At 54.8% G+C, this 14633-nt stretch overlaps 5 protein-coding genes across 5 annotated transcripts; 1 reads left to right on the plus strand and 4 right to left on the minus strand.

Annotated features, from left to right (window-relative positions):
* Positions 1-1034: 1034 nt before the first annotated feature.
* CkaCkLH20_03380 (methyl-CpG binding domain-containing protein 4) lies at positions 1035-2905 on the minus strand (the record flags this gene model as incomplete). Its single annotated transcript, XM_038886099.1, has 3 exons — positions 1035-1402; positions 1580-1880; positions 1949-2905. 3 exons carry the CDS (start codon positions 2903-2905, stop codon positions 1035-1037), a joined length of 1626 nt encoding a protein of 541 aa, XP_038748608.1.
* A 1975-nt stretch (positions 2906-4880) lies between these two features.
* Positions 4881-5873, plus strand: CkaCkLH20_03381 (Splicing factor 3B subunit-like protein; the record flags this gene model as incomplete). Its single annotated transcript, XM_038886100.1, has 6 exons — positions 4881-4921; positions 5154-5177; positions 5256-5312; positions 5375-5502; positions 5551-5640; positions 5701-5873. The coding sequence occupies 6 exons, from the start codon at positions 4881-4883 to the stop codon at positions 5871-5873; spliced, it is 513 nt and encodes a 170-aa protein (XP_038748609.1).
* Positions 5874-6625: 752 nt separating this feature from the next.
* CkaCkLH20_03382 (uncharacterized protein) lies at positions 6626-6997 on the minus strand (the record flags this gene model as incomplete). Its single annotated transcript, XM_038886101.1, has 1 exon — positions 6626-6997. The coding sequence occupies one exon, from the start codon at positions 6995-6997 to the stop codon at positions 6626-6628; it is 372 nt and encodes a 123-aa protein (XP_038748610.1).
* A 1786-nt stretch (positions 6998-8783) lies between these two features.
* On the minus strand, positions 8784-9886 carry CkaCkLH20_03383 (copii-coated vesicle protein 4 erv29; the record flags this gene model as incomplete). The annotated part of the gene is made up of 4 exons (XM_038886102.1): positions 8784-8921; positions 8974-9467; positions 9524-9636; positions 9723-9886. The coding sequence occupies 4 exons, from the start codon at positions 9884-9886 to the stop codon at positions 8784-8786; spliced, it is 909 nt and encodes a 302-aa protein (XP_038748611.1).
* Positions 9887-11950: 2064 nt separating this feature from the next.
* Positions 11951-13376, minus strand: CkaCkLH20_03384 (extracellular serine-rich protein; the record flags this gene model as incomplete). Its single annotated transcript, XM_038886103.1, has 6 exons — positions 11951-12149; positions 12199-12668; positions 12723-12827; positions 12878-13014; positions 13068-13122; positions 13179-13376. The coding sequence occupies 6 exons, from the start codon at positions 13374-13376 to the stop codon at positions 11951-11953; spliced, it is 1164 nt and encodes a 387-aa protein (XP_038748612.1).
* Between the last annotated feature and the right edge of the window lie 1257 nt (positions 13377-14633).

A 14633-nucleotide genomic window follows, 5' to 3' on the forward strand; every position in this document is an offset into this window, starting at 1 on the left:
GGGAGGGGGTTCGGTCACATATCGCATTGCGCTCATGTTTGGTGGCGGGGACGGGAAACGAGTTAAGAGGTAATGAATGGCATCACGTTACGAAGTTCACGATACCGCGGATCACACACAACTCACCTCGGCAGTTTCCGAGAACAAAGTCGACACGGCTAGTTCACCTACATGCAGACCGAATCGACAAAGATGCAGCCCCAAAAAACGCCCAAAAAAACGCCACAACGTTCCCGCGCGCCCTCGACCGCCTGCATTCTCTCCCCTCGCCCCCCCTCGCGTACAGTCATGAGTCGGTCTACCGTTTGCATTACCATCAGAAGCGGGGCGAATGGTTTAGTGGTATAATACTCGCTTAGCATGTGAGTGGTCCAGGGTTCGATTCCCTGTTCGTCCAATTCTTTTGGCATGTTCGAGAGATACGCACTTCATTTTTATAATCGTGAGGTCGTGATCTTTTTTGGAGGTGAGTTTGGTTGGTTGGGGGTGGTGGTTTGGCTGTGGGAGTTGGATGTGGGGTTAACTTTGGGTGTGAGCGCACCATCCTCCGGAGCACCTGCAGATTGGCTGTTGGTGGGACTGAGTAAGCAGCTCACTGCTTCTTCAATTACACAATATCAGCAAGGCAGTACAACATCCGTTTTCTTACTTGATACCTAGCGTACGCAGAGTTGTAATACGATTTTCAGAAAGGGTTTTTTTTTCATCTCTCTCTGCCAATAATCTGGAAGCTTTCAGGCATCCATCCGTGGTGGCGCCTGACAACGGCCTCACCCTCTCAAGGTCGACGAGAACCTCACCGAGAGTGCGAAGATATCTCATGATATCATATTCTGAATTCATACCGCTGTGAGCAAGCAGCTCATCTATGAAATTCGCTCATGTCTACCTTAGACGCAATGCACCCAGGCGGGTGCGGGTATCTCCCATCTTTTTCCGCATCCAGCCTCTGTCCCAGAAACCATGATAGAGGTCTTCTTTTTGATAACAAATGCATGAGAGAAAAACAGTAGTAACCAAAGTTGCCGACCACCTTACTCCGGACGCGGCTCGCTCAGGATCCTCAGCCCGCCGACCTCGTCATATGTCACCCGCTTCTCCTCGACGGCCCTCCGCATCTCCTCGCGCAGGACCGTCCTCTCCCCCGTGGCGGGATCCCACTCCCAGCCCTCCCGCATCCACATCCACCGCAGGCACGCCCGGAGCTCCTTATCGTCGGGCCGAACCCTCATCCACTCGGGCTGGAAGTTGGGGGCGGCACCAGCGCCGTTCCAGTCCCGAGCCCTGCCGAGGAGTTCGTCGCGGCAGAAGATGCGCCAGCTGTCGAGGGCGTATTTACCCTGGGTGAAGTGGCCCATCTCCCACGCGTCGTCTGCGGCAGTTGTCTCGGTGGGATGCGGCTCTGCGTCGGATCCTTCCTGGTTGCGAGGTTGAAGGGGTCTTGGTTGGACGTCTCGTTTGTCGTAGTTCTTTACTCTATAAAGAACACCCGCCGTAGGTGGTTTCTCCAACCAGAGTCGTGCATAACGCTGTATCGAGGCTGTCCGGACGACTGAGAGACCCAAATGATGTATCATACTTGTAATCGAGCTGGCCGTCGCTGGGTCTGGGTCGGCCAAGTGAGCTGGCGTGGGATAGGTCTCCTTCACTTTATAGAATGTTGGGATAGCAACCGTGCCGGCTGTCTTGACGAGAAAGGTCACGACGGTCATGAGCCAAAAGGGATCGTGAGCGAACTCCTCTTGGATGAGACCAAACTTGGGGGCTGACAACGGCGGGAAGGGGATTGTTGAGACGAGGCCGCCATTTCGTTTCTTGGGTGACTGTTTCACGGGAGACTGTGCCGGGGCCGAAGCGAAGAATGGCGACGTGATGGCGCCCTTTGGTTTTGAGGAACCTTCTAGCGTTCCGATTTTACTTGGGTCGAATCCAAGGGGGACGAGAGGACGGATGAGGGCGTCAGAGAGGGAGATGGGGCCAGGCGGGTGGAACGCCGGGTTGGCACATTTGCCCGCAGAGCCCTGGCTGTCCGCGGGCCGTTGACTTTTAAATCGCCGGCGATGTCGTCATTGCCGCCGTTGCTTGAGCCGGCTATATTAGCGGCGTTTCTGGCTTGCAGCGGGTCGGAGGGACCATCCCCCGCGGCCTCGATCTCGGTGGACTTGTGGGAGGAGCTGCGCGGCGTAGCGATGCCGTTGCGAAGGACCGCCGAGGTGCCACCGGCTTGCACATTGCCCGCGGCCGGAGATGCTGGTTGCTGAGACGGCTGCTCATCCGCCGGTTGCGCAAAGTAGTGAGATGTGGCCTTGGAGGAGGCAGTTCTCCGTCGCTTGACCCGTTTGTCTTGGGCGTCATCCTCACGTTCGCGTTTGGCGACACCCTCTCGCTTAATGATCTGATGGTCCTCGTGGTTGACGATGGCAGGCTCTTGGAGCAGGGCCACGAGTTTCCTGATGGACTCGTTTGTGGCGGCCCAGGGCTCGCGCGTCCCCTCATCGGCTGGTGTGGCGTTGCTGGGTCGTGGGACGTCGGCCGGGGGCTGAGTGGTGACTGGTTCACGAGCCGGGACCATGGCCGCGAGCTTCTTGATGGACTGGTCGGTGGCGGCCCAGGCCTCGCGCACCCTCTCGTCGGCTAGCGTGTCCTCACTGGGTCGTTGGACGTAGGCCAGGACATCTCGTGCATCGAGCTCCGATGCTGGCGGTGGGTTGTTCTTCCTGATGGAGGCCGCACGTTCTAGCATCAGTTGCCAGTCCTGGAAGCCGGAAAACAGGCATGTTTCGTAGATGGCGACCTTCTCCTCCAAGGGAGTGCCGGGGTTGGTGAGGATCTCGAGAAGGAAAGCTTTATCATGGTCGGATACGTCGAAGCCCACGAAGAAATCCTGTGCTAATGGACGCGCCATTGCTGCTGATGATATGTGTGCGGTACGTTGGTGTGTAAGACGTTGGCGCTGGCGCGGTTGCAAGCGCAGCTGTGGTGAGAATTGATGGTGTGAAGAACTGAAAACAGTCGAAAAATTTTCGACGGCGGCAGAGATATAAGGGTAGGAAGTGTGATGTTCCGGAGAGGTATGAAGTGAGGTGGCAGAGCCGTTGGACCAGTACACTCAGAGATTGAAGGTCCGACGTCAACAGGTACGGCGAAAGGGTTGGTAGAGTTCTTCAATTAGCGGTCGCGAGGGCCGTTGAGGCGCCATTGTCTGTTGCGGGCGGCCAATGGCATTCATTCACGGCGTTCAAAGAGGTATCAATGCAGGGGAAAGTTTTGGGGGAACGTTGAAAGGTGCTGCCAGTGGTGAAGGTCTGTTTTCAGCAGGAGACGTCCACGTTGCTATTCAGCAGCACCTCAGCAAGGAAAACCTGCTGCAGTGTCGTTGTTTAGCCTCATCCGTACGACCCCTGGCTTCCAGCTGTCAGGTCCCCTTTTTTTTCCCTTTCAGCAGCGTCATCGGCAGGAGTCAGCCACACCGCCTTAGGGGTTTTCTTCCGGTTCTTTGAGCTTTGTAAATCTGGTCCAGTGAGAAAATAGAAGCTGGACGTTGGGACAGGGCTGAAGTGAAACACGACAGCAAAGGGTTCTGGAGGTGGACAAAAACGGCGACGGGACGGGCAGCCATCGCATCGTGGTGGCTTGATGTTGCTGATCAGGGTGATCGGCGGTTTTTGGGTGTACAAGACTCGCAGCAGTGGTCTCCATACGGATAGGTACGAATACAAATATGAGGAGCTGCCGCAATGGCGTGTGGTGATGAACCACGATGGCCCAATTCATTGGAGATCCTTATCTTTTATCTCCCTCAGAACCCCGAGAAAAACAGCCAAGACGCCTGCAGTCACGGCGGAAAACACTACGGATACCTTAGCCAGGTACAACTGCTGCCAACATGTTCCAACTTCCAAGCCAGCTTCTCCAACAGCGTCCAGGGTGGCTCACCAGAGCCTCTCCAAGGTACCCCGGATTATGCGATTTCGCTGATAGGGATAAGATGCCGGTTGGTAGGCTCCTATCGCATTAAGCCAAGTTACGCAATCTTGAGCCGGATCGTGTGACTTGTACAGGTCCACTCCTCATCAATCTTGCATTCGTTCATTGTACAGCTGGAAGTGAGGAACGCGAGCCTCAGGAACCAGCGCATGAGAATCGTCTGCTCGAGCGTGTTCCACGGTAAGTTGCATTGATTGCAGCAGGAACATGGCGTGCTCAAGCTCTTCAACTTTATTCGAGGTGTTTTTTCGTCTCAGCACCTTTCGGTTCTTCTGTCTCTGAGAACCTTGATCTGATACGTGAAGGTACCTTACCCATCCACGAAACACGGCAAGTCTAGTCGAGCCCGGAGACGTGTCCGTACAGCCAGTTTGGTTCCAGTGCATCCGTAGCGGCAGTGACATTTCCGCCAGCCTTCTGTTTTGTTTTAGTCCACGGCGAAGTGAAATGCCCGAGGTAAGATCCAATGGAATAGTAATACCTAGTACGACGGACACGGCGCGGGCGGAGATAGGCGTTCGGTGACACGTCTACGGAAGGCCGAAGCGGATACGTACCTCGACCGCAGGCAGTCACGACCTTAGAGTTCAACTGTTGGAAGGTGCGAGCTGGGCGGTACGTACCTCAGTCTTGATGACGGGACGCATGATGAGTGGTCCACCGCGTGACGGCGTGTGGGGTCATGCGTGTCACGTGGGCACCTACGGCCAATCCCTGCACTGCCGCCAACCCGTCGCCTCATTTACCTGCCTGCTCCCCATTTTCGCTGCTCCTGGAACTTTCAGATCCTATCTCAATCTTCCCGCCCATCCCCATCAACCAGCGCGTCCTTGTCCTTTTACGAGCGTCACCAACCCGAAACGAGCACTCCCAGTGTCGCCGAGCATCGAGAGATGAGTAGTCGCGGCGGAAAATTAGCCCCAGAAGTCAACCGGTGAGTCCGAATTCCTCTTCAATTGCCAACCGCCAACGGCGAAGGCCACGCCCGGCCTTGGCCTTGTTTTCCGCCAGAACGCCTTCTTCCCTGCCACGAGACCCGGAGCCGGGCGAGGTCACCCCACGGCCCATGTCATCCGGCCTTGCATCTCGACTCCTACTCCGGGCTCCGATCCATATCATCTCCCTTGACTTGCTTGATGACAGACATGGCTGACTGTTTCTTGTAGAGCTCTGTTCGTGAAGAACTTGAGGTATGCCACATCGATCCCGTCGATGCCGATCGACATCGACCATCACCACGACGACCGCGATGACTAACCCGACGATAGCTACAACGTAACTCCAGAGGAGTTGTTCGACCTGTTCGGAAAATTTGGCCCAATCCGGTACGCATCTATTACCTGCCTACGATCGTACACTTCGACGCGGTTTGCTAACTCGCCGACAGACAGGTGCGCCAGGGCATTGCCTCCGGCACCAAGGGCACAGCCTTCGTTGTCTATGAAGACGTAATGGATGCGAAGCAAGCCTGCGACAAGCTCAACGGCTTCAACTTCCAGAACCGATACCTAATCGGTACGTCGCCTCGTCAATGTTCCTACACCAGAAGCTAATTGTCATCAGTTCTCTACCACCAGCCAGAGAAGATGCGCCACTCAAAAGAGGACCTCGAGGCCCGTCAGGCTCGTTTAGCTCAGCTCAAGCAGCAGCACGGTATCGATTGACAATCCGACGGGTCTGCGGCCCGCCTCCAGACATCTTCCGCGTCTGCAGGCCCGTCTACGTCTTCACCCACGAAACCGACGCTTTCTTCGTCTCCCCCTGACTCGAAGAAGGCGATCCTACGAAAGGGCAAGCCGACCATCACCGGACACTCCCCTCGCTCCGGTGTCCGATTCGCCGACGGAGTGCGACCCAACTCGCTCCAGGCCCAGACTTGCGCTTAGAGGAAACGGTGGAGTCGTTGTAAAACATGACCCGCCACTAGCCAAAGCTTTTCGCAATGTTCTGGTCGGGGAATCTCTCACAATGCAACGCACAACAATCAGCTTTTTTTTATTGTCGTCGCTACGGTTCTGGCTTTTGAGAAAACGCCCGAAAACTCACTCAACCTCCTCTGGAGACTATCATGACCTGATACGAATCTTGTGCGATGGAAGGGGCAATTAGGGAAATCAGGAATTTGGGGTTGAGCCGCGCAACCCGGACTGTTGATAATGGCAGCGATCCGGGCCGGCAGTGTCTTTATATTTTTATCCTCTTTTTTTACTTGCTTTCGGGAACGGATGGGCGTACCAACATCAAGACCTTTGCCTGTGGAGAATACCTTCCTTCGACGTTCTTCACTGCAAGTCGCTATCTTCAGAGAATGCATATCACGCGAGGTCATAGCCTCGCATTCCCCTCTCTTGGCTCTTGTGATCGTCTTGCTGACACCTTGTGCTTAAGCCTCAGTTGCTCAGCGCTAACATCTCTGTTTTGCTGATACCTGGCCTTGCAAGGTCATGTGCGTATACCTTCCAACGTAGTCACAACCCATTCCATAAGCTGTCCAGCCTCGCTTCCAGACATGTCCTCCGTGGCTGTCAAACATCTTTCCACGACCTGCCTATACAGCTTCCCCGTTTTGCTTCCGAGCCCAGAGACCAGAACCGGCGGGATGATCTTGTCCCTCCACCTCTCCGCCGAGTAGTGCGGCTTAGAATACGTCTGCAGCGCCTTCCACAGCCCGATCTCCAGCAAGACCCAGGTTGTGGACGTCGTAGCTCTTGCAGTACGGCCTCTGGCTCAGACCCGTGCCGAGCGAGTGCAGAGACCAGAGCGCGCCGGAGAGGGTGCACGCCAGGGCGACGCGGGCATCGAGGTCGGGGGAGGTGATGGGGGCACGGCGGTAAACCAGGCCGTAGCGCGCGTTGGGGACGTCGTCGGTGTAGCCGACGCAGTCGATCGTGTGCGGGTCCGTGTGGCCGTTCGGAGACGGAGCGCATTCATGCTCGCGAGGTCGTCGAGGCGGCGGAGGTGGAGGGAAGCGGTTCTTCGGTGTCGTTGGGGGGGCCGTATTGGACCCCATTCCACGAGGACGGCGTCGTGGGTTTTGTGGGAGGCGGGGGTTCGCGTGGAGGTTGCGTCGTCGTCCTTGGATGCTGTTGGCCCTCCTCATCCGTTCTAGAACTTGTTAGCTGACGACGACGACGACGACGACTTGCTGCTGCTACTGTTCTCGGCGCCGAGGTCGAGATGGTGACGGGGCACTCTGAACGCGCAACGTCGGACGGAAGCCGGCCCGGGGCGAGAGAGGCGTCGAAGTTGATCCTCAGCTTCTTGAGAATCGCGGAGGCAGGTCAGCTGCGGGTAGAGGCCCCTCGGAGGAGGGCGAGCTGGGGAGACGTCGCGCCGGGCCGAGTCGAGGAGGGGAGTGGCGCCAGGCGCGGTGGAGGGAGGGGGGAAGAGTTGTTCGAGGCCGTCGTTGAAGTCTTTTGTTTTGGGATATGGGTCAGTTGGCTTTTGCCGTGCTGGAGATTTGTGGTCGTGAGGTTTGAGTGAGGGTGCTCGCGGTTGGGAATCGTCACCTTTCAAATCCTTCAAGGGGGTTAAGAACTTCTCCTTATCTATTCCCATCATTAGTATCAACCTATAAACTCAAGTGATAGTAGAATATATACCGGCAATAACCCACTTCGCCCTCCTCACTCCTCACTCCTCGCTCCTCCTCCTTCTCCCCCTTCCCAATCCCAACCCCGTCCTCGTCAACAACCCCATACCTCTCCCTCAACCTCCTAAAATCCGTGACCGAGGCGTGTACCTCCCGCATGATCCCCCCCCCCCCCGCCAACCTCGCCATCTGCGGGTTCCCCGCGCTGCTCTCCCGAGGAGGTGCGCCTCGCGGCCCCCCCAGACGACGAGGCGCATCTCCTCAATGCGGATGGACCTTGCAGAGGAGCCGGGCCCGAGTCGGCGTCGAGGATGGAGGCGGCGGCGGAGAAGTTAGGCGTAGTAGGCCTTGACGCGGCCGTCGAAGAGCTGGCTCGGGAAGCCGACGACGATCTATCGCCGTGCCTTTCGCCTCTGCCATTCTTTCTGTTTTCTTTTTTGCGTTCGTCATAAGGGATTTCTTTGCTTCTTCTTGTTCCGTTATCGCGGAAAAAAAAAAGGCTCTCTAGGTATTCCTTCTCTTGAGTTTGGGAAGTGGGATTACACCGCCAAGTTGGTGACCCGACTCACTTGAGTCTACTCCAAATGAAGAACAACCAAAGGAACCAAAAACACGGGTCTATGACATGAAGAAGATCAAAAGACGTTTTGTTTTGCGTATTGCGTAAAAAGTTGAAAACAAGCACTTTGGAGGGGCGGTTTATGCATGATTTCGATGCTGCATGTGTTCCTCCCTCAGCCGAAGGGTCGCTAGACCTGCATACGATCCACTTGGACTCTCACCCAATAGCGGGCGGCGAGAGGGTTGCTGCGTTTCCCCCTCCGGATGGGTAGAGCCGCCGCGAATGCAGGTCACCGGCCGGGAGGCTTGGCGATATCTTCTGCCGAGGAATTAGTTGCTGGAGGGGGGCGCACCTCCTCCAATCCACTACCTCTAGGAACCGTTGGGGCTGCAGCATTTTGTTTGAACTTTGTCTTCTCCATTCCAAGCGGGCAGCTTTGCGCGTATCAACTATTGCCTTCCTGTCTACAATTCATATATGCCACGATGTGATCCCATAAAACCCGCCAACCGTAGTCGCAGCGCGGTGATTGCCACCTTTTGAATGCCGTTCGTAATGCCAAGAAACCGACCAGACGTCCCCGGTCGTCGCCATCTCCAAAATATCCTTTGCCCGTCCGGAGCCGGGCTTTGGTGCTTTTCCTTAGTAGACCTTCTTCTTCTCGTCGATGGAGAACTGGCCGGGACCGCTGTTGACGAGCAACAGGAGACCACCGACGATGGACAGGATCTGGAAGAAGTCGTACTTGGCGAAGTCCTTGTGGGGGTGGTGCTCGTGGAGCTGGGAGTCTGTTAGCAAACGAAGCGGCGCGTCTGGGAGGGCAAAAACCTACAGTCCAGAAGTTGTTGACGAGGATGTTGAAAACGCTGAGAATCAGCACCAGCAGGGTGGCGCTGAACTTGGCCTTGAATCCGACGACAACCATGACGCAGGCGACGAAACCAATGAGGGAGGTGACAATGCGCCAGACGGACCACGAGCCGCTGAAGACGAAACCGACGAAGAGGAAGATGAGCAGAACGCGACCAGCAAGCTGGAAGTACATCTTGCGGTCCTTCTCGTCGAGAGTGGGCAGGCCAGCGAAGGCCTTGGTCTTGCGAACCCAAGAGTCGGAGAGAACCATGAGAAGACCACCAATGACGGACAGGTTGCGCAGGAAGAAGTTGAGGTCGAAGATCAGGCCGTATCCCAGAGCCTGCGTGATGACAACCGCCATGAGGCCGGCGACAGCGTAGTCGGAGTACTTGCGGATGATGACGAGAACTGAGCAGGCGGTCATGGCGACGACGTTAACGATGAGGAACAGATGCGTGATACCGCTGGGAACTGCAGAAAATTAGCGTGTGCTCGCGTGCTCGCGGGATCGTGATTCGGGGACATACTGTGTCGGTAGTCGTGAAGGTAGAGGAGCTGGTCGCTCCACTGCGTCATAATTCTGAGGGCATCCTCGAGGAAAGTGACAACAATCAGGAAACGTCCAATGGCGGGCAGGTAACTGTCGCGATACGCGGTCAGCGAAGCTCCCCAGAATCACACGAGTTTTCGGCGTGCTCCCTGCCAAGACCCAAGGTTGTAACTCACGGCTTGATGGGCTCGCTCAAAGTGTCCAACATGTCCTCAATCTTGCTCGTCTGTTGTCTGATCATGTCCAGAGGGCTGGACTCGGAGTTGTCGTTGCTGGAGCCGCCGAAGGACGGGGGACCGCCGGCGCCCAGGCCGTAGGAAGGGCCTCTTTGCTGAGCCATCGCGAGGTGGAAGATCGGCGGGGGAAAGGTTCGGAAGGTTTGGTTGACGTGGCTGTTGCACGAAAAGGTACAGACAGACCAGCTGTTTCGCTCTCGTCAATCGATGCTGGAATTGATGTTGGTGGAGATAGAGATCAGGGTTCGAGACCGAGAAAATAAAAAAGAGAGTTCGAATCGTAGCTTAGTATCCGAGGGCTAGCCTTTGACGTTTCGGCAGCGTTGGGCTGAGCCGTAGAGTTGCGACGAGGGAAGAAAATAGAGAATTGGCGGATGACCCGTTGGCGTTGGAAGGGAAACAAGGCCGTGGGCTGGGAACGAGGAGCGACTTTGAATGTCGAAGGGAAGGTGTCGGAGAAAGGAGGGCAAGCTGTCCAAAATGGTGTCTTCTGGTCAAGATTTGGTACAATGTGTCCTTTCGAACCACACTGCACCCGCGATGGATGCTCAGAGGTCCGAGGTGTCCACTTTTTAGGACAGGACACCCAGAACGGGTAGGTCGCTGGTTCAGCCTGGGAAGTATCTCGCCGATTGGGAGGTACTTGGGAAACTGCCGTCGCTCCCGCCCCCACTGATGTACTCCCGAGGGGAGAAGTACCGGGAGCCCAGCAACCTAAAGCTCTGAGAGGTGCCCACGGGTTACGGTTAAGGTACGTATCCGCTCTTGGTGGGCTGCTTTCAGTGGTTTTGGCCACTGAGCGCCTGCCGGTTGCTTCCTCTGGTGGGCGATGGCTCGTGCGCGCTCAGTCCCTGGACTCGGCACGAACGCTTTTTTTTTTGCATCAAGCTGTCCTTTAAATGCTTAATTCACCACGGAAGCTCAATTCCCGATGTATGTCTCCGGTCACAAATACTGAAATGACGGGCAGTCGGAGTTGGACCACGGGCAGTTCAAACATGCCATCTCAAATGTCCAGTGTCCCAGAAGACTGGTAAAACCGTCATACAAGGTAGCTTGCCAGTGTTGAACTGGCTCAGGCGACTTACCCTGAAGCTTAGAGCTTCCCCTCCCGTCAATTAGCAAGCAGTCCCTTGCAGCGGCTTCAACCTTTCTTCAGCATTCTCTTTCCATCTGGCCTCTGGATAATATTCCGCTTCATACTTTGAACGTCGCCCTATGAGGCTCGATCTCATTGAAGCCCTCACGATTGTCAATAAATGGAACATCGTCATTTACATGCTCGTGTTCAGACGGAGAGTAACCTCGGCATCGGTTGTGTCTGCGGGTCACCTAAAAATAGAGTAGAGTGTTTCTCTCAGCGCTGAATTGCACAGCCGACCTTTCATGCTCCTATCTGTCAGCCTTGCCCAAAAATGCAGTTGATCAACCTCAACTGTTCCCCATACAGCCTGTTTCCAATTGCCAGGGTAAAATCCGAGATTCAGTCTCGTGAGTTGCGTCGGAATCGCCGAGTTCTCCCGGTCTTCTGTCTCCCGGCTTGGCAAAGGCATCGGCCCCGAAGTGGGGCCGAATCGCCGGTACCAAGACAACCTTTAGATTACCGGGCGTCCGGATGTCTAAGGTGTCGCCGGTCAACTTCTTCCAAGGTTGTTGTAACATGGGAACAATCTCCGGAAATTTAATGCAGTGTGTTGATACTAAGTTGCATCTCAATTCATTTTATGAGGCCTCAGCTCAATTATTTGGGCCTAAATCGAACTAGAGTTTGTAAACATTTCATGATGTCGCAATTGATTGGAAATAAGGTCCGTGTGTTTAGAGGGAAGACCGACATCTATCAGCTTATCGAAATCAACATTTTCAACCGACTTTCAATGTCACATATGATCAATCTCACGTACTCATGACAACACCATCATTGACGCAGTAGAAAGAAGTATTCCGTGCTGAGGAAAGAATACAGGCCGGAGGCACAGAATATGAGTTCATACTAGCTATTATCAGAGCTCTCTGCACAAAACTTAAGAATGCAGAGCCAAACCCAGAACCCGGCCCAAACCGTAGGCCGTCCACTCAACGCCACGCCTTAAGCTCACCCCTTTTCTACATCCCATTTCATTATTCATTAAATCAACGAGAGTTCCCTCATATACTCTTCTTTATGCTCACTCTTTGCTTGGGCGGTAGTCAGCTTCCTGCCCGGCAAACGAAAACCGCGCTTGGTAAGCCGGCAGCGCCCCGTTACCCGGGTCCTCAGACGCCGGAAGCTCGACAGGCGGCGCTTCCGGTGCAGGTGGCGGCACGGCCTCGTTGTTGGGAGCCTCTACGGCGATGCTTGGCGCTATTGAGGATACGCGGTGATCGCTGTGCACATGTCAGTTTTAATACTAGAATATAGAGGGTAGATGCATACTAGTAGCCGTGCTGCATGAAACCGGTAGGCTGAGGGCTGACAGGAGGACTAAACTGGCCAAGCGGCGTATGCTGATCCGCGTACACGTTGCTGAACTGACTATAATGGCTGTTCCTCCACCCCTGTGTCGCGGGGCTCTTGGGCTGCGCGGTGTAGTTGATCTCCGTAACAGGCGGAGCCTGCGCTGCCGAGGGTCCTTGGGGATGTGTCGACGCCCGGCGGTACGCGCGGTTGAGACCGCCGCGCCGGCCGCAGAGGTAGACCAGGACACCTCCGAAGAGTACGAAGGCGAGGCACCCGATGACGACGCCGGCGATCGCGCCGCCGCTGAGGGTGTGATGGTAGTTGTTGATGACTTGGCCGTTGGAGCCGCGGCCGTCCGATTCGGTTGGGAAGGGCTCGCCGGGGAGAATCTGGGTTGTCAAGGGAAGTGCTGCGTCGAGCTGTCCGTCGAGAGTTGCTGTTGAATTCTTGGTCTTGTTAGATCTGGATAATGTTGAAGAATCAGAGGGAGCGTGTCTTACTTCATTGATGACTCCAATCATTTTCTCTTTGTAACATGAACCTGGGGCACCGCAGTAGAAGAATATCGGATCGGTGTCATTGACTCGGACTCGGTATCGAGGCATCTTATCAAAGTCAGAAGGCGAGATACTTCATTTCCATGAACAAGACTCACGTCATTTGTAATTGCTTTGACAGGCTCAGGGCCACTGTAGAAACCTTGTCGACCTATGTCGATGTATTCGTAGGGTGTACACGGAAACCCGTACTCAGCCCGAATAACAGAGTGTCCATCGGGATAAAAGATCCATTCTGTTCAACGGATGAGCTATTGCCATGTGGAAGCACACATAGAGTCTACTAACCTATCGTATCGCCAACATTCGCCGTTACTTTCGAAGGCGAGAATTGGAAGCCCGACTATCATGCACATCAGTTATGAGGATAACATATCACTACCAACGGTATTGACTTACAGCACCGACAGCAACAGTATGAGTAGCCCCCGCAACATCAGCCGCGGTGGCCTGCGCCTTCGCCTTCGTCGTCTTGGAACGGGTAGTAGTGATGGTGCTGAAGATGGGAGACGGCGTAACCGCTGCCGTCGTTGACTGAGCCTCCACCACCACAGCCGCAGCCAAGGCGGCGATGCCCATGATCGACGACGAAACCATGCCGGGCAGATGATGTTTCTTCAACGGGAGACCGAGGTCGTACCAAAGCAAGGGGGGAACTCGGCAAGAGGTGTTGAAGAAACTCGCAGAAACCGGACAAAGCTTGAAATCCTGGGGAATGAAGGAATACTTATCGCTGACAGCGTCACGGGTCGTGCGATGCGCCAGACAAAGCGAACGGGGGCTGGGACTCGGTCCCGCGCGCGCGGGGCTGAGACGATATGGCATGCAGCTGCTGGCTCTTCGACCACGCCGTCGAAGGGGCTGTATGCAAGTCAGCTTTCGACAGAACGTCCAGTGCCCCCCAAGTTTGTCGTCTACTGTCAGTTTTGCGAAGAAAGTAAGGTTTATGCCAGCCGTATAGTCGTGCTCGTCCCGGACAAGTGTGGCGCTTCTTTGTTTAGTATGCGATGGTCGAGTCGAGCATGCTGTTTCTATCCTACAGAAGCATACTCTCACATTCGAACAACATCAAGTCGAAAGCCGAGCGCTTACTGAGAGCAGGAAGCAGAAAATGTGTTCATGTTGATTCGTATGCCAACCATTCCTGCACAAGTCGGACCGATACGATGTTCATCCTTGGAGAGATAGACATATGTGAGCATCACCATCACCAGAGGAAGACCAGGCGAACTGGTTTGATACTTGTAAGGACGCTCGTGCGGTAGAACGAACCTCCCGCCACCCATGGAAACTTGTAGGATCGATGAGATGGGACGAAAAGCCCCTGGGTTCGTCATCCTTCTAACCTTGTAACATCTCGCCTCAGGGTTTGTATCTCCTGAATAATGGAAGAAGACTGGTTTATGTGGATAAATAAGTCTTGTTCGCCGATCTTGTTCTACTTCGGATTTCCCAAATATTTCTTAGTGACTTTTAAGTAGAAGAAGCTTTCATGGCGTCGATGCCATCAAGATTCAAGACTTGACCACTGTATCAGCTGAGAGTCCGGTTCCGGAGCAGTCCTCAGACTGTCAACGGACCCTCGAGATCTGGAGGGGCACTAGACACGACAGACGCCGTAGTTTAAATGCCGGTCATGAAGTCCAAAGGTTGAAAGGAGCGCAGTAGAGTACGCGCTATATTAAAGCTGCCGGACGGCTACCCTAGATCACGCAGCCAAGACCAGTGGCATTTGGTTAAGGTCTTTCGTGTTCGAGATCCAAGTTCTATGCTAAACATCAAGAAACGTGTGGATGTTGTGTTCAGAATGAGCCGGATTCGGACAATAGGGACGCTAGAGCATTGTCAATGTTT

The sequence above is a fragment of the Colletotrichum karsti genome (genome assembly GCF_011947395.1).
Source record: "Colletotrichum karsti strain CkLH20 chromosome Unknown Scaffold8, whole genome shotgun sequence".
NCBI lineage: Eukaryota > Fungi > Ascomycota > Sordariomycetes > Glomerellales > Glomerellaceae > Colletotrichum > Colletotrichum karsti.